General features: G+C 50.5%; 4 protein-coding genes across 4 annotated transcripts in view; 3 read left to right on the top strand and 1 right to left on the bottom strand.

The window, feature by feature from the left end:
- TSPEAR (thrombospondin type laminin G domain and EAR repeats) overlaps positions 1-27556 on the bottom strand; it is a 190748-nt gene that overhangs the window by 149559 nt on the left and 13633 nt on the right. The window lies entirely within an intron of this gene.
- On the top strand, positions 102-13427 carry LOC122753525 (keratin-associated protein 16-1-like). Its single transcript, XM_044000916.1, has 7 exons — positions 102-1052; positions 1341-1548; positions 1755-1951; positions 6610-7071; positions 10858-11016; positions 11494-11604; positions 12405-13427. Exons 1-7 carry the CDS (start codon positions 275-277, stop codon positions 13223-13225), a joined length of 2736 nt encoding a protein of 911 aa, XP_043856851.1. The 5' UTR covers positions 102-274; the 3' UTR covers positions 13226-13427.
- Positions 20520-21010, top strand: LOC122754224 (keratin-associated protein 10-4-like). The gene has a single exon (XM_044002439.1). It carries the CDS (start codon positions 20529-20531, stop codon positions 20976-20978), a length of 450 nt encoding a protein of 149 aa, XP_043858374.1. The 5' UTR covers positions 20520-20528; the 3' UTR covers positions 20979-21010.
- Positions 24304-25197, top strand: LOC122754223 (keratin-associated protein 10-3-like). The gene has a single exon (XM_044002438.1). It carries the CDS (start codon positions 24304-24306, stop codon positions 25006-25008), a length of 705 nt encoding a protein of 234 aa, XP_043858373.1. The 3' UTR covers positions 25009-25197.

Genomic DNA, 27556 nt, shown 5'->3' with positions numbered 1-27556 from the left:
CAGGGAAGAGGGTTTGCTCTGCCCCTGGCACATCCCCCTGACAGGAGGGATATAAAAGCCCACCAGGCTAGGGCACCTTCTCACACAGCCCCACAGCTTCCCTCTCCTTCACACACACACACATACACACACACACACATACACACACACACCCATAGCCAGCAGCTCAATCCCAGTGAGGCTCAAGCCCCTCCCTGCATCAGGCACCCAGCCCCTCCCTGACGCCCCTCTGCCACTCTTTGCTGCCCAAGGCACCAGCACAGCTTCTCCCATCATGGCAGACTCCTGTTTTTCTGGGCCCTGTGTTCCCACAGCCTCAGCCGCCTCAGTCTGCTCCAGTGATGTGAGCTGTGGCAGCAATGTCTGCCTGCCCAGTTCTGGCATGGGCTCTTCCTGGCAGCTGGACGACTGCCCAGAGAGCTGTTGTGAACCTGGCTGCTGTGGGCCCTCCTGCTGCCCTGCCCCATGCTGCACACCAGCCTCCTGCCTGACCCTGGTGTGCCGCCCAGTGTGCTGTGTGCCCGCTACCTGCCAGCCAGTGTGTGCACCCAGCCCCTGCCAGTCTGTGTGCACCTCCTCCTGCTCCGCAGACTGCTGCCAGCAGTCTTGCTGCCAGCCCACTGCCTGTGAGTCTTCCTCCTACCAGCAGTCCTGCTGCCCAGCCCCTAGTTGTGCTGCCTCTCCTTGTGCAGTGCAGTCCTACTGCTGCCTACCCCTCTGCTGCCAGCCCAGCTGCTGCATTGCCCTCCCTGTGTGCTGCAAGCCCAGCTGCTGTGTGACCACAGCCTGTGCTCCAACCTCCACCTGCTGCCAGCCCAGCTGCTGCCGCCCTGCCTCCTGTGTGTCCCTCCTCTGCAGGCCAGTGTGCAGACCAGCCACCTGCTGTGTGCCTCTCTCCTGCAAACCCTCCTGCTGCACCACCACCTCCTCCTCCTCCTGCTGCTGTGCACCCTCCTGCTGTCCAGCCACCAGCTGCTGCCGCCCTTCCTCTTGTGTGTCCCTCCTCTGCCAGCCCACCTGCTGCAAGCCTGCCTGCTGCACTGCCACCTCTGGCCAAAAATCCTGCTGCTGAACACAGAGTGGTCTCTCTCCCTCTCTCCCCCCACCCCTTCCCGACTTCAGGGGCCTCTGGGACCCATCCCCAAACATCAGCAGGAACAACGGCCAGCATGCCCCTGAAAGGCTTTGAGCCCACCAGGCCAGAGACAACAGGCTGCTCAGAACACCCCAGGCCCACACCGGGCCTCCTCCATGACCCCAGACCTGCCTCCTACTCCCACACACACCTGGCTCAGGGTGTATTGTTCCAGCACCACCTGCGGCTCTCAGGCTCTCCCTAGGCTCAGAGTGTGCGGGGATGGCCCTGTCCATGGGCCCATCTGCCAATAAACTGCATCAACTCACCATCCTGGCCTCTCACTTGCCCTTTTTCCTCATCCTGGGCCTGTGGAGGGAGGGGGAGCACAAAGCCTGCACAGGACAGCCTGCCAAGCCCAGGAGGCCACAGCAGACAGTGCAGGAAGTGAGCACCACAGCTCGCACATGCTGGTCATGCTGACCCAAGCCCTGGCAATCCCTCCCCAACTCACGCTGTGCCACATTCACTCCCATCCAGCCGCCCACCAGGCTACTAGCCTCTAACCTTCAAAGTCTTCCCTGCACTGGCCATGAGGCCAGCTCCCACCCAGGAGCGACCTCCACTTGCTCAGAGGAGGGCGATCATGCCCCTGGCAGGATTCATTCCCTTTGCCTAGCTCAGGCTTGCTGCCATACAGGATGCAGCTGCAGGGGCTGCAGGGTCCAGCCTGCCACCAGGTGTACTGGCAGGGCCTGGGCACACAGCAGGAGGGGGAGCACCTGCCGGCTCCACAGACTGCCTGGCAGCTGGTCACTACAGGGCAGGCTGAGCGGCAGCAAGAATGGACACAGCAGAGGGGCTGTGGAGCAGCTAGTGAGGCTTACGGCACCTGAGGTGGGGAGGACTCTGGGGAGCAGAGTAAAAGAGGCTCCCATTCTGACAGCTCCTTCTACTCTGAGGCTTCTAGAAGCCTTGTTGTGGAGGGACAGAAGCCACCTGCAAATGCTTTACCCATCTCCCAGTTTTTACTGTGACGCTTCTCCTTCCAAGCTGTGCTGTGGCATTTTCTCACCAATACTTCCTTGTAATGTTTTCGCTGATCATCTGATTACAGACTTTTCAGGAGTTCAAGCTCATTTTGCACTTTTCCATGTCTTCTGTCATGGAAACCAGAGTTTTGATTCAGACTATAAATAGATTTTGCTCTTTTCTTCCCTTTTTTCTTTTTTGCAGAGCAATGGGGTTTAAGTGACTTGCCCAGGGTCACACAAGTAAATAAGTATCAAGTGTCTGAGGCCAGATTTGAACTCAGGTACTCCTGAATCCGGGGCTGGTGCTTTATCCACTGCGCCACTTAGCTGCCCCTGCTCTTTTCTTCCCAACAGTCCCCCCACCCCAGAGTTAGTGCTCAAGCTTGTCACACATCATGAATGCCATGGGTTTTCATCAAAGGGAAAGATTACTCAGTTTACTAAGGATTCTCAATGGTGGACTACAGTCCCACCAGTTGCATACACATGCAGGAAGCCAGACACTCCGATCCCTTGACTTCGACTGCCTACAACATTAGCGAATGTTGAGAACATATTCTGCCGTGCTTCTCTTTTGAGCTGAAGTCTTATCTCACTTCCAGCTGAGCAATTTAGCTACTCTTGTGTATATCTTGAAGGAAGAAGGCAGAACCATTTCATGTAAAGGAGAGTACATTTCACAAGGACTAGCTTCCAGCAACAGCACTGCTGTAAAACATGTGTGTTTGGTTTTGTCTGATATCAAGGGGATGCAGGTAAGGAGTGGCCTGGAAAGCATGATCTTGGATCTTTCTAACCTTTGCAGTTGGAGGAGGGCTTTTCTAGCAAGCCCTACAGACTAGTGAAGGGTAGGGGTAGGCAGGATCAAGCACTTTGAAGTTGGGAGATCTCTCTTCTCTCCACAAGGGTATTAAGCTGGACATGTTGATATGCCGCACCTCAAATGTCTACAAATCTTGGGCAACAAACCCTTTCCCCATTAACATAGAGGGGGAAGGTATCCCTAGTTTATATTCACTGGCTTAATACTTTCTCACCAAATGCTATTTATAAAAAGATCATCGCAAATCTCCCTACCAAAGAAAGCAGCAAACTGTGGTCAGAGCAATTATACAGATTAGAATAAACCAAAGAATACCCATGTGAGTGAAGGAGTTCTTGAGCCTGGAGTGAGAAAAGAGCCACCAAAACAAGGAGTTAGACAGCATCTGCTCTCAGTTGTTCCTAGGGCCGCAGTCAATGGAAGTCACGGGGCCTGACAGGGCTCGCTTCCTCTCTATATCTGCAGTTCTGAGGCTGTTGTAGTCTACCATTCAAAAGCCTGTACCTCATCATTGTCTTAACCAGTGCCAAGGTCTTCTCTAAATGTCCAATAATCTCTCATACTCCTGTGCTCCACCTTCCATTTCTCAGCAAGCACAGCTTCCTCTCCCCACCCAGTATGTGGCACCAGATTGTTGGTCACCTTGCCAAGGGGGGAGTGAACGTTATGGTCCTATTCACTACCAATCTGGATATTCAGGGACGGGGTGGACGATGTCTCAGAGCTTCCTCCCAACTCTGATGATATGAACAAGGCTTTAAGGCACCATTGGAAGGTGCCTGATACTGTCATAGGAAGGGAAATCCCAAAAGGAAACTTAGAGGGGGAAAGCAAGGATCCCAGGCTAATTCTAGGGACTTTGGTCACCTGGTAGGCTGGAGGTTAGGGTGGATACAGAGAAGTACAGGATCATAGACTACGAGTTGGAAGGCAGCTAATTAGGGTCATGTAGTCTGGGATGCCCATTTCAGTCATGGAAAGTGAAGCCCATAGAGGTCAGATGTCTTGCCCAATGTGGAACACAGCAAATGAACCCAGATCTTGTGCCTCTCAATATGGCATTCTTTTCATGCTGTCGACAGCCATGAGAACCATACTCCAAATGCCAAATTAAAGAAGAATGGATTTCATTCCCTTGGTAAAGAGTACTTATGGACTAAGATTCCAAGGGAACCAGGTAACTGGAGACAAAAAAATCTTTGCATCAAGTCTCTCTGATAAAGGATTCTTTTCTAAGCTATGAAGAACTGACTCCAATTTGGAAAAAGAGCTATTCTCCAGTTGATAAATCAGCTAACACTATGAACAGGTAGCTCTCAAAGAAGAAACCCAAACTACCTGTAGCCATATTTTTTAAACACTCCAAATCACTAATTATCAGAGAACCGATAATTAAAGTAACTGAGGTTCCACCTCATACTCATCTGTTTTGGCAGAGATAACCAAAAAAAGGAAAATGCTAACTGCTTCTGGGGCTGTGGGGAAACAGGCACACTGACTCCTGGCTTGGTGGATCTGTGAATGGATACGAGCATTCTGGAAGGCAACTGGGAACTATGCCCCTGAGATGTTTAAAATCTAATGTGTGGTCACTGTACATTAGAAGCTTTTAGCACCAGTTTTGGGGCATTAAGCATTTATTAAGGTATATTAGGGGTTAGTAAAGAGAACACGTGGAGTTCAGAAAGTTTAAGAAAAAGCCTACGGGGCAGCTAGATGGCGCGGGGCAGCTAGATGGCGCAGTGGATAGAGCACCGGCCCTGGAGTCAGGAGTACCTGAGTTCAAATCCGGCCTCAGACACTTAACACTTACTAGCTGTGTGACCCTGGGCAAGTCACTTAACCCCAATTGCCTCACTAAAAAAAAAAAAAAGAAAAAAAAAAAGAAAAAGCCTATCTCCCCTGGCCTGCTTCTTCTGCCACCGTGAGCTTGTCCCAGCAACCAAATAGACAGTTTCTCAGTCCGTTTGAGAAGAAGCTTCCTTGGGGACCGGAAGAGGGGTGGTCCCCACACACAGCTCCAAGCTAATTGGCTGGTCCATTGATTGACATGACATAGGGTGCCACCCTGGTTCTCACACCCCAAAAGTTGCTAAACTGCATGCCCTTTGACCTAGTGATCTCTTTTTTTGTTTATTTTTTGGTTTTTTGGTGTGGGTTTTTTTGAGGGGCAACGAGGGGTAAGTGACTTGCCCGGCGTCACACAGCTAGTAAGTGTCAAGTGTCTGAGGCTAGATTTGAACTCAGGTCCTCCTGAATCCAGGGCTGGTGCTCTATCCACTGTGCCACCTAGCTGCCCCCTGACCTAGTGATCTCAATGCTAGGTCTATACCACGAAGAGATCAAAGAAAGAGAAAATGCTCCCATATGTCTAAGAATGTTTTCTAGTCATTCTTTTTGTGGCAGCAAAGAATTGGGAATTAAGGGGACGCTTTGAATTGGAGAACGGCTGGACAAATTGTGCTGTACGATGTGACTGAATACTATTGTGCTGTAAGAAATGAAGAAAAGGACAGTTCCAAAGAGACCAGCGAAGACTTCTTTGAAGTCTTACAGACATAAGTGAGCAGAAACAGGAGTCATCAATAAAAACAACTAAGAAAGATGTATGAACTCTAATAAACTGAATGAACAAACAGGGGGCTCATGAGGAATGATGACAGAGAGATAATGGATTAAAATGCAGCATGAGGGGGCAGCTAGATGGCGCAGTGGATAGAGCACCGGCCCTAGAGTCAGGAGTACCTGAGTTCAAATCTGGCCTCAGACACTTGACACTTACTAGCTGTGTGACCCTGGGCAAGTCACTTAACCCCCATTGCCTGCCCAAAAACAAAAAAAAAGGAAAATGCAGCATGAGAAACATATCTTTGGACTTGACCAACATGAGAATTTGTTTTGTTTGACTATAATATGACATAGGGGTTCTTCCTTCCTTCCATCCATCCTTCTTTCCTTCTTCCCCCCTGATTTTCTTTTTCAGACAAGAGGGAGGTAAGAGGACAGGAGAAAAAAACATTTGATCATTGAAAAAAAAACAAACAAAATTAATGGGTTGGACTGTTTTTTTTAAAAGAGGACAGGGGGCAGCTAGGAGGTGCAGTGGATAAAGCACCTGTCTTAGATTCAGGAGGACCTGAGTTCAAATGCGGATTCATACACTTGACATTTACTATCCGTGTGACCTTGAGCAAGACACTTGACCCTCATTGTCCCACAAAAAAAAAAGAGGACATGGGGCAGTTTGAAAGTGGATAGATTACATGATAAAACCATGATCATTTGGTCTGGTCTTGAGATTTGTCTTTGGATTCTTTTAGATTGTGGTGATGTCATAAAAAAAAAGGAAAAAATGAGCTCACTCAGTCTTTACTAGCAATGTACAAATATGTTGGAGATACTTGAACTAAGATATGCTTTTCCCCAGAAACAAAGGCTGATAAATAGAGGCAGAAATTACCCTCAAATGCCAGTTTGGGTGAATCAACTTCCACAGGAAATTATACATCAGGGTAATCAGGTGTTGGGAGAGAACATGGAGAAAACAAGAAGGAAAAAAAGCCACTGTGTGGCTGTGACACTCTGCAGAGGGGTATAAAAGGGTTGATCAGGGGGAAGGAGCTGTCCAAACCCATCCCTCCTCCTCAGCTCCTCTCCAAAAGCCCCACCCCCCTTAGACACCATGTGCCACACCAGCTGCTCCACTGGCTGCCAGCCAAGCTGCTCCGTGCCCCTGTGCTGCAAGCCAGTCTGCTGTGTCCGTCCTTGCTGCCGCCCGGCCTCCTGTGTGACCCTGCTGTGCCGCCCAGCGTGCCCTGTGGTGACCAGCTGCCAGGCAGTCTGTGGAGCTGGCAGCTGCTCCCCCTCCTGTTGTGTGTCCAGCCCCTGCCAGTCCACCTGCTGCCAGGCTAGTCCCTGTAGCCTTGTCTGTTGTGTGTCCAGCCCCTGCCAGTCCACCTGCTGTGGGTCCAGCCCCTGCCAGTCAGCCTGCTGTGTGCCTGTGTGCTGCAAACCCGCTGTGTGTGTGCCTGTGTGCTGCAAGCCCGTGGCCTGTGGGGTCCCCTCCTGCCAGATCTCCTGCTGCCAGCCGGCTTCCTACACAGCCCTGGTCTGCAGACCCACATGTACTCCGTCCTGCTGCTGAGCAGGAGTCCTCCAAGCGTCTGCTCATCGTTCAGCTGAGATGACACTGGAAACACCCTAACTTGGGTCATTGTGGCTGATCTGCTCTGCTGATCCCCTGCAACTCCGTGTGCCTTCACTAGCCACACAAAGCAGGGCTACTCATCCAGTCAGCAGGAGCTTCCATTCCCCCCCACACACCCCCTCCCTGAAATCCATGGGGCAAAGATCCTCATGGGCAGACACGTGGGCTCTGCTCACTGTCCACTTGTCCTGAGGGTGGGTCTCCTCTCTTCAGGGTTAGTCTCATTGCATGTTTGCTATTGGAGTCAGCCTTGGCAAGAAGCAGCAGTAAGATAATAAAGTGGTGTGATCTGCCATATACACATCTATTTCTCATTCTTTTCTTTCACTTCCATGAGGCCTAAAGCTCTACCTTTAATAGCTCTACCTTTCTGTTTTTCTCTGCACATACTGGAAACTTTAGGAATTCCAGAGGGCTTGGAAGCCACAGGATGGAAGCAGTGGGCTCTATGTGCCCTCCAAGAGTTCCCGTCCACCATTGAGTAGGGCAGGAGGTGGGTGGAAGGCAGTGTTGATGATACTTCTTCTTAATCACCCTTTCTCAGTTTAAAGGGCTACTCTTCATGGACCACTGGGGTTGGCTTTCCCCACTCAGTTCTGAGACTTTTTGGGGGGGCACAGAAAAGACACACAGAATTCTATCACTTCCTTGAACCCCAAGGAAGGGAGACAATGCTCACTGTCAAAAGCTTCAGTGCATGGGGTAACTAGGTGGCACAGTAGATAAAGCACCTATCTTGGATTCAGGAGGGCCTGGGTTCAAATCCAGCCTCAGACACGTAACACTTACTAGCTGTGTGACCCTGGGCAAGTCCCTTAACCCTCATTACCTTGCAAGAAAAAAAAAGCTTCCATGCTCATAATGGCTCCCACATAATCATGGTTCTCACTGGAACATTTACTGTTGGCTAAGGCAGGAGGCACAAACTGATACCAACTTACTAAGGAATGTGTGTGACCTGATGCTTTGCCACATCTCCTCTCACTTTTTTCTTTCATTGGAATGCCCTCCAAACCTCTTTTCACAAAAACATCCACACCAGTCCAGGGTATAGAGGGAAGCGAGTGGTCAAAAGGCTTAGGATCCATCAATCCACAAGTATTTATTAAGCCATGACTAAGGGCCGGATGTTGTTCTAGGTACAAATCATATAAAAAACAAAGTGGTTAAACAGTCCCTGACCTCAAGGAGACAACACAGGAAAGTAGACACAAAATTAATACAAGGTAAAGTCTGGCCCTGGTAAATGGGAGGAGTTAATTTTTTTTTTGCAAGGCAATGAGGGGTTAAGTGACTTGCCCAGAGACACACAGTCTGAGTGTCAAGTGTCTGAGGCCAGATTTGAACTCAGGTACTTCCGAATTCAGAGCTGGTGCTTTATCCACTGTGCCACCTAGCTGCCCCTGAGCAGTTAAATTCTGAAGGAAATTGGGGAGGCAGAGTTGAGATGGCCGAGTAGAAACACTGCTACTACTGACAAATTCTTCCAACATTTCTCTCCAGATATAATTTTGGAGCGGTCAGAGTGAGTCATTTTTCCCAGCCCAAGACAGTTTAGAAAGTCAGAAGGAGAGATTTCTGACACCAGGGTAGGACCAGCCCAGAGTGCAAGCTGAGGCAGCACCAGCAGGGGTCCTCAGAGGACAGCAGCAACAACAGCTTTGACAGCTCTCAGCCCAGAGACAGTAAGAGATTACAGGGGACCCTTTACTGGCACTGATTGGCAACTCTACTTCCCATACAGTTTTGGGTGGAGGGAAGTGCCTGAGCAGGGGTCCTGGTCATAGTTCCAGTGTCAAGAGGAGCACTAGTACTTGTGGCTATAGGAAAGCTGGGGTCCTTCCTGAGTAAAGACCAGAGCACAGACCAGAAGAGCAGTGACCACACCTCTCTCCAGATCACACCACCTTGCAAACACTGAAAACTTTCAGATTCCCCAAAACTAGTTCTGAAAACAGAAACACAAAAGCCTGAAGCTTGGAACAGTACCTCCCCACCCCAAGCTGAGCAGAGCCTAACTTTAACATAAAATACAAAGTCAAGAAATAAGATGGGAAAGGAGCAAACAACAAAAAAGAACTTGACTATAAAAAGTTACTGCAGAGGGAAGGAAAACTAAGCAAAAACACAGAAGACAACAACATTGAAAATAGCTACAAGCAAAGCCTCAAAGAAAAATGATAATAGAACAGAAACCTGACAAGAATTCCTGGAAGTGTTAAAGAAAGAGATAATATGAGTGGTAGAGGGAAAATTGGGAAGAGAAATGGGAGTGATGCAAGAAAATTATGAAAAGAAAATTTAAAACTTGGTAAAATAGAAACAAAATTTACTGAAGAAAAGAATACCTTAAAAATAGAATTGGGGGCAGCTAGGTGGTGCAGTGGATAGAGCACCAGCCCTGGAGTCAGGAGTACCTGAGTTCAAATCCAGCCTCAGACACTTAACACTTACTAACTGTGTGACCCTGGGCAAGTCACTTAACCCCAATTGCCTCACCAAAAAAAAATAGAATTGGTTTAATGGTAAAAGAAGCACAAGAATTCACTGAAGAAAATAATTCATTTGAAAACAGAATTGACCAACAAGAAAAAGGGGTACAAATGCTCACTTAAGAAGATAGTTCTATAAAAATTAGAATTGGGCAAATGGAAGCTAATGACTCCATGAGACAACAAGAAACAATAAAGTAGGCAGCTAGGTGGCGCAGTGAATAGAGCACTGGCCCTGGATTCAGGAGAACCTGAGTTCAAATCCGGCCTCAGATACTTGACACTAGCTGTGTGACCCTGGGCAAGTCACTTAACCCCCATTGCCCCGAGAACAAAACAAAACACACAAAAAAGGGATACAGAATTAAAAATAAATAAATAATAGATTCCCAATTTTTTTTTAAGTAAATCAGGTTTTCTGAGAGAAGAGGAAGTACATTCTTGCCATTGGGGACAGACCACCTTCCTAAAGGTTAATTGAGGCCCTTTCTCACTTCAGAAAGAAACTATTATTCTGAATCTCTTTTCTCTTCACATCTCTCCTATCTCCCCCTTCAGCCTCTATCAGCTGAGCACTTTCTCTTTTACTTTACTGAGAACTCCCTCTTTATCTCAAAACCTCTTGGTGTCATCTCTCCATCTCTAACAAAGAGGTGATCTTGTCATAGCCAACCTTTCTACCTTGCAGAGAGCTTGATCACATCCCTTCCTGTTTACTCTAATATATTGGAGCACCCCTGATCTTCAAACTTCTCTGTGTATTTACTGAGACCTTCCCTGCTGTCTTCACACATCTAACTCTTCCTATCCTTCAAAAAAACCTTCCCTAGACTCTACCACCACCACCCCAAGTTAGCCTCCTATACCTCTCCTTCCTTTCTTGGCCAAATTCCTTGGAAAAGTCATCTACACTCACTTCCTCCACTGTCTTTCCTCTCGCTCACTTAACCCTTTGCAGTTTGTCTTCCAACCTCCCCATCGTTCGGCTGAAGCTGCCCTCTCCAAAGTTACTAATTATCTCTGAATTGCCCAACCTGATGCTCATTCTCCTCGACCTGCAGGGGCGGTCCTTCTCCTCTTGGCTCCTCTCATCTCGGGTTCATTTGACACTCCTGTTCTCCTCTTGCCTGTGACCACTTCTCAGTCTCCTTTGCTGGTTCATCATTGGCATCACACTAACTGTTGATGCTCCTCAAGGCCTTCTCTTCTCCCTTTACTCTCTGCAGCCCGGCCCACAGCTCCTACCTGGACTGCTGACCATCTGTCCATCCTCAGGACAGATGAGCTTGGAGCCAAGCCTCCCTCCTCCTGCATGGCCTTGGTCACCATGGAGGGATTCCTGACTGCACCAATGGCCCTCCTGGAGTCAGGGTCTTGGCCCCCAGGTGCCCGAGTCACTAAGACCAGTGCTTTTCTCACTCAGGCAGACTCTTATTCTGCCCTGGTAATGTGGAGACCCTAAGTGGCTTCATTAGCACAGTGCCTCGCACTTGGTAGGCCAACACCCCACACCCATTTCCACTTTGAATGATAGAGTCTCCCCTGCTGGAATTGACCAGAGGAGGCATCTTATTATCCAACTCTTGCTGGGACAAGAACCACCCCCCCCAACTTCCATAACATCCATAGTTCCCAGCTGCCCCCACAGCTCCCTTGTGTGAGGACCTCATGGCAGAGGGAAAGTGAATTGGGAGGACCACAAACAAGCCCCTCCACTTCAGGACATTTGAGAACATTCTTCCTGCCTGATCCCTTGGCATCATCCAGAGGGGTAGGTCAGGAAAGAACTGCCCTTTGCCTGAGAGGTGAGGCATGTTCTCCACACCATCCTTGTCTGCCGATTACTACCTCACTCCTTGTAGGGTTGTCCTTCATGGAGAAGAGTTGGGTGTTTCATCCATGGCCTCAGCACAACAACACACATGCCAGAAATGTGGGGACCAGAATCCATACACGTCCCAACACACCTGCAGGTGAGCTACAGATGCTCGCTTCAGATAGTCTAGGCAGGATAGCTGTCCTCCAGTCCCCTCCCCCACCAATGCCACTGCACTTTCTCTGTCAAGTTTCTCCTGCAACATGTGCCTTGGAATGCTCACCAAAGAGATGCTGCCACCAGTGCCATATTGTACCAAGCCATGCCTCACCTCCAGGGTCTCTGAAAACACCCATGAGGGTCCCTGCCCCAGACACCAGCTTATTCAGGCAAGAGCAAGACCAAGCATGCATGCATGAACAACTCTGCCACAGGTCCTGCTGCCTCATACCATGAGAGCCCCAGCCCCAATAGCCTCAAGTGACTCCACCCCTCCATTCATTCGGCCTGCTGGCCCTTCCTTCCCCTTAACAGAAACCAAACCTATTGAGTAACTTTCGGCATCAACTTTGGCTCCAGGGACCCAAGAGAGCCCAAGTCAGGGTGCCATCCCCTCAAAGCACTAGCACCCACGACTGGGCTCACAAACACACACAAGCACAAGCACACTCACACTCACACTCACACTGGGAGAGGTGGATGAGCCGATGTCCATCACCTGGACAAGGTCACCATGCCCTAATGAGGGGTTCTGTGGGAAGCCACCATAAACAACAACAGGGAAGAGGGATTGCTCTGCCTCTGGCACATCCCCCTGGCAGGAGGGATATAAAAGCCCACCAGGCTAGGGCACCTTCTCACACAGCCCCACAGCTTCCCTCTCCTTCACACACACACACACACACACACACACACACACCTCAATCCCATTGAGGCTCAAGCCCTTCCCTGCATCAGGCACCCAGACCCTCCCTGACGCCCCTTTGCCACTCTTTACTGCCCAAGGCACCAGCACAGCTTCTCCCACCATGGCAGACTCCTGTTTTTCTGGGCCCTGTATTCCCACAGCCTCAGCCACCTCAGTCTGCTCCAGTGATGTGAGCTGTGGCAGCAATGTCTGCCTGCCCAGTTCTGGCATGGGCTCCTCCTGGCAGCTGGACGACTGCCCAGAGAGCTGTTGTGAACCTGGCTGCTGTGGGCCCTCCTGCTGCCCTGCCCCATGCTGCACACCAGCCTTCTGCCTGACCCTGGTGTGCCGCCCAGTCTGCTGTGTACCCGCTACCTGCCAGCCAGTGTGTGCACCCAGCCCCTGCCAGTCTGTGTGCACCACCTCCTGCTCCGCAGACTGCTGCCAGCAGTCTTGCTGCCAGCCCATTGCCTGTGAGTCTTCCTCCTGCCAGCAGTCCTACAGTTGCCTACCCCTCTGCTGCCAGCCCAGCTGCTGCATTGCTCTCCCTGTGTGCTGCAAGCCCAGCTGCTGTATGACCACAGCCTGTGCTCCAGCCTCCTCCTGCTGCCAGCCCAGCTGCTGCCGCCCTGCCTCCTGTGTGTCCCTCCTCTGCAGGCCAGTGTGCAGACCAGCCACCTGCTGTGTGCCTCTCTCCTGCAAACCCTCCTGCTGCACTACCACCTCCTCCTCCTCCTGCTGCTGTGCACCCTCCTGCTGTCCAGCCACCAGCTGCTGCCGCCCTTCCTCTTGTGTGTCCCTCCTCTGCCAGCCCACCTGCTGCAAGCCTGCCTGCTGCACTGCCACCTCTGGCCAAAAATCCTGCTGCTGAACACAGGGCACTTGGCCTTTTCCACCCCTGACCACCTTCTGTCAGCCTCCTGCATACAGCCCCCAAAACATCAGGCTCAACAACTGGCCAAGGAAGCCAGTCCACCAAGCTACAGCTGAGCACATCACCCACCCCAGCCCACCCAGGGTCTCCCACAAAGCTCCTCCATCCCAAGGCTGACCCCAGTCACAGCTCCTGCTTCCACATGCACCTAGGTCAGTGTGCATCACCCTGGAACTGCCTGTGGCTCTCAGGCTCTCTCTGGGCTCAAAGTATGGTGGGGAATGGCCCCATACAGGGACCCACCTGCCAATAAACTGAATCAACGCCACTTCCTGGCCTCTCCCTTCTCCTTCCTTACCATGGACTCATCATTTTGTTGTAGGGGGAAGGCACAAATACCCGACAAGACTGCCTGGGGAGACCAGAAGGTCTCAGGAGATGGCCATCAAGCAATTGACCATCACACGATGCACACACCTCACCAAGGTCATGCCAAGCCATGCCCTGACCCATCCCCAGCCAGCCCACACTGAATGGCATCACCCATCTGCCTGCCCACCTGGCTACTAGACCTTTGCCTTACATTGTCCCCTGCTTACCAAATCTGATTTCATTGTGTCTAGCTCAAGGGAAGGACATCCAATACACTCTGCCCCAGCATCTCCTCTGCAGCCTCAGTCTGAGTGCAACCCCAGTATCCCATGGACCTGGGAGATGACCATAGCCAGGAAATGTTCTCTCACTTTGGAAGCCTGCAGAGCCAGGACACCCAGACACTCACACCAGAGCAGCCAGGCCCCATGGGAGCACACCTGGAGAAAGGCCCCTTGCAGGCACACTCTGCGTGAGCAGCATCCAAGCAGCCTCCATGGCCCTCTACTCAACCAAAGTCCAGCCAACTCACTCTCAACATCACCAGGGCCACATAGCCCCAAATCACCCTGAGACTGACTGAGAGCTGGTTGACATCTCAGGGCAGTGACAACTTCCCCAGAAGCCCTCTGTGTGCAGAATCACAGAGGGAAGTCAGAAGGGGGAAAGAGGCCCTATGTTCTTCCATCTGGGCTGGTGCCCTTGGAGGGAGTCTACAAGCCCCACTGAACAAGGGCACCTCCACACAAACACACATGTACATCCATACACACACAAACTGGCCCCTTCATTGATCTCTGCATAGTGAATCCCAATCTTCCAACCAGGGAGGAGGACTCTGTCTTTGGAAAGGGACAATGTCCCCAACAACAGCACAGACAATGCTCTTGTCACCTGGCCTAGAAGAGGACACCCAATTTCTTTGTTCAGAGCCACATTTTTACACAAGCCTGCAGTCCAAGCAGGGAGAGAGAACCCCAAACCTGGAGGAAGTCAGACCTTTGGAGGAGCACCATTCCAGATATTTCTTAGGGAGGACTTCACAACTTTCTGCAGGAATGTAGAGGAATATCACACAGGAGAGAGAAGAGGCTTCTTGTTCTTATTCTCCAAAAGCAGAAGCAGGAGAAAGAGAAATGGGAGAGCTGCAGAGGGTGTCTTGTTTGAGGAAATCCTAACCGGACCCACCCACCACTGGGGCATGGGGACCACTGCCTGTCCAGAAGACCTGAGGGACATCTGGGAAGTCCAGAGCCCATGAAGCCCATGGGCAGTTGGAGAGGTGACCTTCCACAAGTGTTCAGGAAATGCTACTGTCAGGCAGGGATTATGTCAAGGGTACAGGGTCTAAGGACAAAAAGCACTACCCTCAGGGAGCTTGTATTCTACCAGAGGAAGCAGGATGAAGATGGACAAGCAAATACAAAGTCCTTTCCTAGGGACAGAGGACACTGGCATATGTAGAGGTCGGGAGAGAGTCCACATGGGAGGTGCCAGAGGAGCTCAGCCCCAGAGGAAGCCAGGCATCCTAGGAGGCAGAGGTGTGCAGGGAGAGCACCCCAGGCACCAAGGAGAGCCTGGACAAAGGCACTGAGGGGGGAGATGGGGTTTGTGCAGCCCTGGAAGCTGAGATGTGACACAGTATGGCTCATTCACTGCTGATTGTGCTCATTGGGCCAGAGCATTGACACAAATAAAACACAACTTCTCCCCCAGCCAGCACCACATCATTCTATGTAGAACCATCAGTTAAAGAAAAGGGGGACATTTTACACACTGTGGACAAGTTCACTTGTTTGGGCAGCGTATTGCTAAGGATGTGCACAGAGATGAGAAGGTTGTCACATGTACTGCCAGAACTAGCTCAATGTCTGGGAGCCCCTAGAGGATAGTGGGGGGGGGGAGAAGAGGTACTGGACCTCCCACCCAACTGAAGGTCTACAGAGCCATTTTGCTGACCTCATTGTCCTATGTCTGTGAAACCTGTGCATTCTACCAACTCCATGCCAGGAAACTGAATTGGTTCCACTTGAATTGTCTTGGGAAGATACTGAAGATCATTTGGCAAGGTACCCCCCTGGACACTGAGGTCCTTTCTTGAGCTCAACTGCCAAGCATTCAAATTGTATTGTACAGAGCCCAATTCAGCTGGGCTGGCAACATTGTTCCCATGTGCAATGCCCATTTGTGTAAAAGACATTTAATGGAGAACTCACACAAGGAAGCTGCTCATGTGGTGGTTAGAAGAGGGCATACAGAAATATATTTAATGTGATTGTACATATATAACCTATATCAGATTGCCTTTTGTCTTGGGGAGGGGAGAAGGAAGGGAGGGAGGGAGAAAAATTTCAAAATAAAAATCTTATGAGGGTAAAGGAAAGGCAGTAAGCACTTGGAGCTCCTGACACAATCACTCCAAAACCTCCATAAGACAATTCCTGGAGCAGCAGAACCCTCAAAAAGATGGGCTAAGACCATTTTCCAGCCAAAGATGGCTTAGAAGTTTGTCAGGAGGGGTCTGCTGTACTGGCGTGGGAGTAGAGCCCAGCTGACACAGATCCAGCCCCAGGGCATGCCACAGAAAGAGACTTCCAGAGCCTCTGAATTGGCTGAAATTGTGGCTAACTCAGGTCACAGTCTGGTGAGATGGTCAAGTAGTTGGCCAGGGGGAGATTATAGGGGACTCTGTTGGCACTGAGGTGGAACTCTGATGTTTTGCCCAGGCTTGGATACAGGACAGTCTTGGGTGGTGGTCCCAGGTGGGGGAGGGGTGCAGGCATGCCTACACTTGCAACCAAAGTGAACCAGATTTGTTTTCAGGTTAATGTGTAAGCAGCCTGTGGCTATTTACAGTCAAAAGCACAATCCAGGTGAGCTAATAACGTGCCTCTCCTTAAAGCTTACCACCTAGGACCCTCTGAAGCTGGGATAGTATGTCCTGGAGGCAGTGCCCCACTTTAAGAAGGAGTCAAAAGTCAAGAAATTGGCTGGCAAGATGAGCAGGCAGACAAAAGCGCAGACCATAGAAAGTTTCTTTGTTGACAAGGAAGATTGAGATATACACTCAGAAGAGGAGAGCAACATCAGGGTTCCTACATCCAAAGCTTCCAAGAAAAATATGAATTGGTCTCAGGCCAAAGAAGTGCTCAAAAAGGACTCTGAAGATAAAGTAAGAGAGGTAGAGGAAAAAATGAAATGATGCAGGAAAGTCATGAAAAAAGTCAACAGCTTGAAAAGCCAAATGGAAAAGCTCTCAGAAGAAAAGAATTGCCTAAGAATTAGGACTGAACAAACGGAACCTAGTGACTTTATGAGAAACCAAGACACAATAAAGCAAATCCAAATGAATGAAAAAGTAGAGGGCAATGTGAATTATCTTCTTGGAAGAACAGCTGACCTGGAAAATAGATCCAAGAGAGATAACTTGAAAATTATTGAACTACCTGAAAACCATGATCAGAAAAAAAGCTTATACATCATCTTCCAAGAGATTGTCTGGGAAAATTGCCCTGATATTCTAGAAGCAGAAGGTAAAATAGAAATTGAAAAAATCCACTGATCACCTCCTGAAAGAAATCCCAAAAGGAAAACCCCCAGTAATATTATAGCCAAATTCCAGAGCTCCCAAGTCAGGGAGAAAATATCACAAGCAGCTAGAAAGAAACAACTCAATTACAGTGGAGTCACAGTCGGGATAACACAAGACCTAGCAGCATCTACATTAAAGAATCAGAGGGCATGGAATGTGATATTCTGGAGGGCAAAGGAATTGGGATTAGAACCAAGAATCACCTACCCAGAAAAACTGAGTATAATCTTTCAGGGAGGGGAATGGGACTTCAATGAAAAAGATGACTTTCAGGCAATTGTGATGAAAAGACCTGAACTGAATAGAAAATATGATTTTCAAATACAAGACCCTAGAGGAGCATAAAAAGGTAAACAAGAAAAATAAAGCACAAGGGATGTTAAAAGATTAAACTGTTTACATTCCTACATAAGAAGAGGATACGTCTAACTCATAAGAACATTCTCAGTATTAGGGCAGATGATAGGAATAAATTTAGACAGAGGTCACTGGTGGGAATTGATTATGAAGGGATGATATCTGTAAAGCAATTATTTTTTGTTTACCATTTTTTGTGGGGCAGTAAGTGTTGGGTGGTATGCCTAAGGTCACTTAGTTGGTGAGTGTCTTGTGTCTGAGGCTGCATTTGGACTTTGGTCTTCCTGGGTCCAGGGTGAGTACTTTGTCTACTGTGTCACCTAGCTGCCCCATGATGACATCTTTAGGGTAAAATTGAGGGGAAGAGGATTGCACTGGGGGAAGGGGAAGGTGAGAGGTAGAATGGGGTGGATTCTCACATGAAAGAAGCAGGAAAGGGGGGCAGCTGGTGGTGCAGTGGATAAAGCACCGGCCCTGGATTCAGGAGGACCTGAGTTCAAATCCGGCCTCAGACACTTGACATTTACTAGCTGTGTGATGCTGGACAAGTCACTTAACCCTCATTGCCCTGCCCCCCCCAAAAAAAAGAAGAAGCAGGAAAGGACTTATGGAGTGGGGGGAGAGATGGGGGAGGAGCGGGGCAGTGAATGAGCCTTACACTCATCAGAATTGGCTCAAAGACCTGAATCTCATCAGAGGTGGCTCAAGGAGGGAATAACATACACACTCAGTTGGGTGGAGTAATCTATCAAACCCTGCAGGAAAGTAGGAGAGGAAGGGGATGAGGAGGGAGGGGTGAAAGAAGGGAGGGGGCAGTCAGAGGCAAAACACTTTTGAGGAAGGATAGGGTAAAAGAAGATTGAAAACAGAGTAAATATCCTGGGGGTGGAATAGGATGGAGGGAAACAATTAACTATAGTAACTGAAAAAAATTTTTGAAGCAGAGGCAAGAGTAATGTAAGATGATTGTGGTGGTGATGATGATTGATGGATTGATGATGATTGGAGGAAAACGAGTGTTGCTTGACGAATGATGATTGCTTTATGATGATGACAAAAAGTATGGTACTTAACTTTGCTGGAATATTGTGAAGAAAAGTCATTGTCAGTTTATAAGGTACTACGTAAATGTTACCTATTACTGTTGTTGCAACAATCAACCTGATGAGTTCATTGTAAGGAAATCTCTCTTTAAAGTACTGTATAAATGTAGTTTACTATGAAAAATGATGAGCAGGATGCCATCAGAAAAACCTGGAAGGACCTGCATGAGCTGATTGATGCAAAGTGGAATGTACTATATACACCAATATTGTGAGATGATCGACTGTGAATGACAGTTATTTTCAGCAATTCAATGATCCAATACAACTCTAAAGGTTTAATGAAAAATGTAATCCATTTACAGAGATAGAACAGATGGTATCTAAACACATATTGAAGCATAATTTTTTTGTTAGTTCCTTTATCTGGAGTTTTGTTTTTGTCTGTTTTCTTTCACAACCTGGCTGATGTGGAAATGTTTTCTAGGACTGCTCATGTATAGCTTATAATGAATTGCTTGAGTTCTTGGTGGGGAGGGAGGGAGGAAGAGAATTTGGAACACAACATTTTAAGAAAATTAATGTCAAAATTTATATTTTACATATAATTTTGTAAAATAAAATTCTAAATATGAAAAATATAAAAATCTTTTGAAAACTATATTTACATGTAACTTGAAAATAATAAAATACAAAAAAGAAGCCATACAAAGACACTGTCCAGGTCTCTCTAGAAAACATTGGAATAGATTTCATGATATGAGAGACACTGGCAAAGGACTGACCAGCATGGCATGCCCACATCAAAGAAGGAACTGTGCTCTATGACTGAAGCAAAATTGCAGTAGCCCAAAAGGAACATGAGATATGCAAATTTAGAGATCTCCTTTGGATCTCCTTTCCCAATGTCCACCTGGACTATTTGTACCCAGCCTGGTGTAGAGTCTTCTGAGCTCACAGAGGTCACAATCAGGCACACTGGACCTTGATTCCAACATAGGGATGTCATTTGGGTCCCCATCAAGAATGAAGGACCACAACCAGGCAACCAAGCAATAAGTCAGAGCAAGCAGGGCAGTCTGGTTGAAACAGAGCCTGACTAAGGTCATAATGAGGAGAGAGGCTACAGAAGTAGGAAGGGGTCACTTCATGCACATGGAACAAAGCACTTTTTTATAAACAGGGGCCAAGGTTTCAGTCCTGGATTCCTTTGGCCTTCAGGGTCTCCAAAGGAAGAAATGCAATGTTTTTATTGAGGGCCAGGAGGAGGAGGAGCCAACCTTGCCACTAAGGCCAGATCTTCCTCCAAAGCACTGGTATTTGTGTACCAGGAGCAAACAAGGGACAATTATATTCTCGGCCCAGAGCAGCCTGCATGTCCAGGGCAACATTGGTCCTCAGCAGTCGTGAAACCTCCTTGTAACTTAGGAGGATGAGGTCCAAACCCCTTTGCCTGGAAGGCCAAACTCCATTTGCCTGGTTACTGATTAAGTGTCCAATGAATATTTGGGTCTGAATGATCTTGGGGAGACCCAGAATGCCCCATGAGACCAGGAAGGTGAGGGCTTCCTGCTTTGAGGACTCTCCCAGAAGTCTTAGGTTTGGCTATGAAGGAAGAACAAGGAATCAACATGTAGATATAATTAAACAAGGGGGACAGTGGCCTCCAGGAAGACCCAAATATTCTCATCCCCTTACGTGACAATACTGAAAGTCTAAGAAACACCAGACAAGGATCTAGACAGAACCTTCACATATTGTTTGAGAGGAGGAAGGGGAAGAAGAGAGGCAAAAAACAGCCAATGTTTGTTGCTGTGGCACACACACACACACACACACACATTGCAGAGGGGTATAAAAGGGTTGATCAGGGGTAAGGAGCTGTCCATCCCTCCTCCTCAGCTCCTCTCCAAAGGTCCCACCCCCCCCAAACACCATGTGCCACACCAGCTGCTCCACTGGCTGCCAGCCAAGCTGCTCTGTGCCCCTGTGCTGCAAGCCAGTCTGCTGTGTCCGTCCTTGCAGCCGCCCAGCCTCCTGTGTGACCCTGCTGTGCCAGCCAGCGTGCCCTGTGGTGACCAGCTGCCAGGCAGTCTGTGGAACTGGCAGCTGCTCCCCCTCCTGCTGTGTGTCCAGCCCCTGCCAGTCCATCTGCTGTGTGCCCAGTTCCTGCCAGTCTGCCTGCTGTGTGTCCAGCCCTTGCCAGTCCACCTGCTGTGGGTCTAGCCCCTGCCAGTCTGCCTGCTGTGTGCCTGTCTGCTGCAAACCCACTGTATATGTCCCTGTGTCCTGCAAGCCTGTAGCCTGTGGGGTCCCCTCCTGCCAGGCCTCCTGCTGCCAGCCAGCCTCCTGTACCTCCCTGCTCTGTGCCCCATCCTGCTGCTGAGCAGTTCCCTCCCTCATATCCCACAGATTGGAGCCAAGCTATGGTTCTGGTGTGACTCACCACCCAGGAGACCCAGGCTGGGTCACTGTTGTCAGAACCCAGCAGGGCTGCATCATAACCCATGGACTTCACTATGACACAGAAGCCCCCATTGCCACAGGGACACTTCCAGACCTCCCTCAGGGGGAGATGCTGGGACACCAGGGTCCTACTTTCCACAATGTCACTCCCTGTCTTGTAGCCACTGCAGCTTCCCCCACCCCTGGGACACACTTGTAACTTCAATAAATTCAAAAGGAGACACTGCAAATAAGTTCTGGGCGCCTCTGTTCTCTGAAGCCTGATGGTCCGGGGTGGGGGTGGGGGGTAGAGGGAAGGAAGGAGTTTCCTCTTTTCTTCTGGGGGAGAGAGCATGGTCCAAGAGGCTTGAGACACACCCAGGGACACCTGGAAGGAATTTGGCTCCTGGGCTCCTATGGGTTTCTTCAGTTTTGGGACCCCAGATTGGAGGGCAGGAGGGCAGAGAGTCAGACTCCTCCCAAGGCCTTCCTTTGGAGAGGGCAGAGGCTGGACTCTCAGCTGAGCCTGCTTTGATCTGATGCTCTGCCTGCTTTCCCCTGCACTGAATAAGATGCCACACTGCTAAGTACCCCTGTTCTCCCTGCCTACTTTCCTGCCTCCTTTGGCTCATTGTCTCCTCCCATTAGATTGTAAGCCCCTTGGGGGCAGGAACCATTTGTCTTTTTTCATCAGGTATAGCCTCAGTGCTTAGTACACTGGCAGGCAGGCAGTGGGTGCTTCAGAAGGTGGATTGGATTGGACTGGCAGGCAGTGCCCCCCAGGGGACACAGCCTTGTGGTGCCCTGGCTACTCAGAAAAGGCAAACAGGTTTTCAGGAGGGCAAGTTTCCAGGCCTCCTCTGGGTCTGTGGGAGAATCCAGGCCCTTTCTCATGTAGCCTCCTGGAAGAACACGTTGGTGCAGTTAGACCCAGAGACAAGAGAACATAACAGGGTCCTGTAGACCATGGGCATGAAAGCACAGGGAAGCCCTGGCAGCTGGGGGCCTGTGTCCAGGTGGGTGTCTGCATGTGTCTGTACTTGTGTCCTTGTTTGCCTGTCTGTACATGTGCATGTTTGTGTTGTGTGTCTGTGCATGTGTGTCTCTGTCTGGCTGTGTCTTTGTGTCTCTGGGTGTTGGGCCTGTAGGCACCAGGTGGCAAGGGATTCCCACACACCACTGATGAGCACCTGCTGGCTGGCCCTGGAGCCCTGGCCCTTGCAGGCAGCCTCCCCACCCCCCCTGCCCATCATCCCAAATGCCCCCACAGCCCTGCAAGCAAAGCCCCAACCACCCCCTTCAGAATCCACTGAGGCTTCAGGGCCTGAAGTAAACAGACCAACCAGCAGATCCCAAACTTTCAGCCCATCCTGGGCTTCTGAGTGACCCTGGAGACAAATCCTCTTCTCTGACCTCTGCTGGGAGCTCCCTGATGGGACCCAGAGCCAGACTGGTCTCTGCTCACTGCCTGTGTCCCACCTAGGGCTGTTCTCAGCCTTCTGTCTTGGAGCATCCTACAGCAGCCCAGCTCTTCCCTATGGGAGACAACCCTGCCTCCTCTTGGACAGAGAAAAGAGGCTGTGCCTTGGGGCTCCCTCTTTGCCTCCTGTGCTGACCCCCAAATACCCTCTACACCATCGACTCTCTCCTCCCCGGGGCTGAGGAGAGCAAGAATTGGAGGCTCTCCTGGCCAGGGGTTACTGTTCTAGGTGTGACTGGGATGCCATCATATCCTCCCTCTTCTAGGAGGGTCAGCTATGCCAGCAACTCTGACAGTCTGTCTTTGTCTCTGTCTCTGTGTCTCTGTATGTCTTTCTGTCATTGTCTCTGTCTGTCTCTGTCTCTGTCTTTATCTGTCTCTCTGTCTCTTTCTCTTCAGCTTCATCAGTCTCCCCCTTTGTCTCCATCTCTGTCAATGTGTATCTCTGTCTCTCTCTTCTTGTTTCTCCGTTTCAATCTCTTGCTACCTCTTTCTGTCTCTACCTGTCTGTCTCTGTTAGTCTCTGTCTCTGTCTCACTGTCCCTCTCTCTTCTCTCCTCTCCCCTTTCCCCCTTCTCTTACCTCCCCCCATCTCTCTCATCGTTCTCTCCTCATCTTCATTTCTTTGTCTCTGAATCTCTCCCCCTCCATCTCCATCTCTTAGACTCTGTTTCTCACTTTCTGTCTTTCCCTCTCCTTTTCCATCTCCATGTCTGTCTCTGGCTCTGTTTCTCTCTGTCTCTGTCTCTGTCTCTGTCTCTGTGACTCCCTATCTATATCTCTCTGTCTCTCTCTCTTTGTTTCTCTCTCCAATTTCATTCTCTACACCCATATTTCCACCAGCCCAGAGAAAATCTTCATCACCATCACCTAGAATAGTGATTTATCCAGGCTGTGCTCTTCCCAATCCATCTGTAGACCAGGGATTTCAAAATCAAGGAGGAATGGGGCCCCCAACCCATACATATGGACCCTGGAGGACTGAATATTAACTAGGTTTAAAATGGGACTTTGTCAATGTTTGGCTGCATTTTTATTTCTCCTGTTACTTAGTCCCCAAATACATTTTAGGCTGGTTTGGGGCCCCGGGGGTCATTGGGAACCACACTGTGGGCACCTCCACTGTGGAAGCTGCCCTGGGCTGCTCTGAAAGCACAGATCTGATCACCTCCCTGGATGTCCCAATATCTGCTGTCAAACAGAATATAACCTACAATGTTGGCCTTTCACAACCCTCCCCCATCTTCCCTCCCAGCTCCAGCGATCCAGAGCTCAGACCTTGCACAGGAATGCCTTGGGATCACCCTGATCAGTGCTCTCCCCTCCAGAAGTGTCTCTGAGGAAGCTGGTCCCTGCTCAGGGGTCCCTCAGCCCACCAGCTCTCCCTTTTCTCACTGCATGCTCAGGACTTAGCCTGGTCTCAGGCCAGGAGTAGGGGCTTCATGGCTGGAAATTGAACCCAAAGTGAAGATGTTTATGATCTGATGTCCATCACCTGGACAAGGTCACCATGCCCTAATGATGGGTTCTGTGGGAAGCTGCCATAAACAACAATAGGGAAGAGGGTTTGCTCTGCCCCTGCACATCCCCCTGGCAGGAGGGATATAAAAGCCCACCAGGCTAGGGCACCTTCTCACACAGCCCCACAGCTTCCCTCTCCTTCACATATACACACACCTCAATCCCAGTGAGGCTCAAGCCCCTCCCTGCATCAGGTACCCAGCCCCTCCCTGACACCCCTCTGCCACTCTTAGCTGCCCAAGGCACCAGCACAGCTTCTCCCACCATGGCAGACTCCTGTTTTTCTGGGCCCTGTGTTCCCACAGCCTCAGCCGCCTCAGTCTGCTCCAGTGACGTGAGTTGTGGCAGCAATGTCTGCCTGCCCAGTTCTGGCATGGGCTCCTCCTGGCAGCTGGACGACTGCCCAGAGAGCTGTTGTGAACCTGGCTGCTGTGGGCCCTCCTGCTGCCCTGCCCCATGCTGCACACCAGCCTCCTGCCTGACCCTGGTATGCCGCCCAGTCTGCTATGTGCCCGCCACCTGCCAGCCAGTGTGTGCACCCAGCCCCTGCCAGTCTGTCTGCACCTCCTCCTGCTGCCAGCCCATTGCCTGTGGGACTTCCTCCTGCCAGCAGTCTTGCTGCCAGCCTGGCTGTTGCATTGCCCTCCCTGTGTGCTGCAAGCCCAGCTGCTGTGTGATCACAGCCTGCGCTCCAGCCTCCTCCTGCTGCCAGCCCAGCTGCTGCCGCCCTGCCTCCTGTGTGTCCCTCCTCTGCAGGCCAGTGTGCAGACCAGCCACCTGCTGTGTGCCTCTCTCCTGCAAACCCTCCTGCTGCACCACCACCTCCTCCTCCTCCTGCTGCTGTGCACCCTCCTGCTGTCCAGCCACCAGCTGCTGCCGCCCTTCCTCTTGTGTGTCCCTCCTCTGCCAGCCCACCTGCTGCAAGCCTGCCTGCTGCACTGCCACCTCTGGCCAAAAATCCTGCTGCTGAACACAGAGTGGTCTCTCTCCCTCTCTCCCCCCACCCCTTCCCGACTTCAGGGGCCTCTGGGACCCATCCCCAAACATCAGCAGGAACAACGGCCAGCATGCCCCTGAAAGGCTTTGAGCCCACCAGGCCAGAGACAACAGGCTGCTCAGAACACCCCAGGCCCACACCGGGCCTCCTCCATGACCCCAGACCTGCCTCCTGCTCCCACACACACCTGGCTCAGGGTGTATTGTTCCAGCACCACCTGCGGCTCTCAGGCTCTCCCTAGGCTCAGAGTGTGCGGGGATGGCCCTGTCCATGGGCCCATCTGCCAATAAACTGCATCAACTCACCATCCTGGCCTCTCACTTGCCCTTTTTCCTCATCCTGGGCCTGTGGAGGGAGGGGGAGCACAAAGCCTGCACAGGACAGCCTGCCAAGCCCAGGAGGCCACAGCAGACAGTGCAGGAAGTGAGCACCACAGCTCGCACATGCTGGTCATGCTGACCCAAGCCCTGGCAATCCCTCCCCAACTCACGCTGTGCCACATTCACTCCCATCCAGCTGCCCACCAGGCTACTAGCCTCTAACCTTCAAAGTCTTCCCTGCACTGGCCACGAGGCCAGCTCCCACCCAGGAGCGACCTCCACCTGCCCTTAGTGAGGATGTCACGCACGTTTCTGTGGAATGACCCCATTGTCCCTCAGCACAAGGTTCTCTAGGCTAGAGCTACCAATGAATAGACCTTTGGGGTCAAGGGGACCCTGGGCCAGACACATCAGGGTCACAAGCAGGGACTTGCATGGGCTCAGGAACCCTCCTCCCTTTCCTGTGGTCACTGGAAGTCCACCACCATGGGTCCCCAGGCAGTCGGGAGACTAGGCTTGGGCTGGGCTCAAGGCCCAGTAGATGCCAAGAACATCCCCCAAGCAGCTTCATGCACCTTATGTTCTCCTGGGGCCTGGGAGATGCTCCTTCCCCACTCTTGGTCTCCTTTCCTCATCTGTAAAGTGAAGCATTGACCCTGATGAGCTCCAGTCTCAGTCTGGGATTCTTAGTCCCGGTGTGGGACTGGGGACTAGACGGGGGTCAAGGACCAAAATCGTCTTATTTGCCTATGCTGCCACCAGGGGGCGGCAGTGTTCTACCTCATTCCATCTCGAGTACCAGGTTGGAAGAGATGAGTCTAGCAATCTTTCTTGCATTTTCCTCAGTCTCAGGACAGTCCACAGTCTACACTGGTCCTTGCTCTCTGACCCACCTACTTCCCTTTTCTGATGTGCATTTCTCTAACAATGTCACTTGTGCCAATTTGGGGGTGGGGGTTGTCATCTTCAGAGATCCCTTGGCACCAACCTCTGCTTTTGAACAGATCAGGTCTCTCCTAGAGGTTGGTGTTCTCTCTCTCTCTCTCTCTCTCTCTCTCTCTCTCTCTCTCTCTCTCTCTCTCTCTCTCTCTCTCCTCACTCTCTTCCTCTCTCATCTCTTCCTCCCTCCCTCCATCCCTTCCTCTCTCATCTCTTCCTCCCTCCCTCCGTCCCTTCCTCTCTCTCTCTCTCTCTCCCCTCCCTCTCTTCCTCCTTCCCTCTGTCCCTTCCTCTCTCATCTCTTCCTCCTTCCCTCCGTCCCTTCCTCTCTCTCTCTCTTTCTCTCTCTCTTCTCCCTCTCTTCCTCTCTCATCTCTTCCTCCCTCCCTCCATCCCTTCCTCTCTCATCTCTTCCTCCTTCCCTCCTTCCCTCCGTCCTTTCCTCTCTCTCTCTCTCTCTCACTCTCTCTTTCTTTTGATTGGCTCATTATGCTCCCACCTGGAATTTGCTCTGGCACCATGTCCCAATATATCTTAGGTGTAGCCTGTGTCCCCAGATGTGGGTAGCAAGGCCTCCAGTGTGATACAAGCAGTTCAGGCAATAAATATAGCTAACATTGCTTTAGTACCTTCTATGTGCAAGGTACTTTGCTAAGTGCTTTTAAAATAGTATTTCCTTTGATCCTCACAACAACCCCGGGAGTAAGTATTAATATTATCCCCATTTTGCAGATAAAGAAACCGAGCCTGAGAGAGGTTTTAGTGACTTGCTTAGGGTCACACAGCTAGTAAGGGTCTCAGGTCTTCCTGAGTTCAGCTGTTTATCTCTTTTGCCACATAGCTGTCGAATATGGACTCAGCTAGAATTATATCATACAGAAAACTTAGGAAATGCAAAGGACTCACAAGAGGTCATCATTAGGTAAAGAAAACATAGGAGGCATTCAATGGCCTCCCAGGAGTGAGGGATGACAGGGGTCCAACCTCTCTCCATCGCTCCTCTAGCCATGGAAGCCATGTGGGTGATCTTCTGTCCCCAGAAGTGCCCTGTTCAGAAAATCTCCCCAGAGAAGCTCAGCTGTCTGAGCTCTCCCTGGGGCCACCCAGGAGACCATCCCCAAGGCAGGAGCTGTCCAGGGAGTCTTCTTGTATGGTTAAAAAGTAAGTCAAGGAGGGGGAGTTTGAATGTTCATATATTTCTTCAGGAATTCAAGTCACCACCATTTCCCTCTTGTGCACACGACCCTCAGGTCACCCAAGTG

The sequence above is a fragment of the Dromiciops gliroides genome, chromosome 4 (assembly GCF_019393635.1).
Source record: "Dromiciops gliroides isolate mDroGli1 chromosome 4, mDroGli1.pri, whole genome shotgun sequence".
Classification (NCBI taxonomy): Eukaryota; Metazoa; Chordata; class Mammalia; order Microbiotheria; family Microbiotheriidae; genus Dromiciops; species Dromiciops gliroides.
This window is presented reverse-complemented; position numbering and strand designations above follow the sequence as displayed.

Excerpts from the sequence above, each read along its gene's own strand:
- LOC122753525 (XM_044000916.1), top strand. The coding sequence starts at position 275 with ATGGCAGACTCCTGTTTTTCTGGGCCCTGTGTTCCCACAGCCTCAGCC. Across the intron at positions 1,053-1,340 it reads CTGCTGCACTGCCACCTCTG|GCTCAGAGTGTGCGGGGATG; the intron begins GCCAAAAATCCT and ends GGCTCTCCCTAG. Across the intron at positions 1,952-6,609 it reads GAGGGGCTGTGGAGCAGCTA|ACACCATGTGCCACACCAGC; the intron begins GTGAGGCTTACG and ends CACCCCCCTTAG.
- LOC122754224 (XM_044002439.1), top strand. The coding sequence starts at position 20,529 with ATGTGCCACACCAGCTGCTCCACTGGCTGCCAGCCAAGCTGCTCTGTG.
- LOC122754223 (XM_044002438.1), top strand. The coding sequence starts at position 24,304 with ATGGCAGACTCCTGTTTTTCTGGGCCCTGTGTTCCCACAGCCTCAGCC.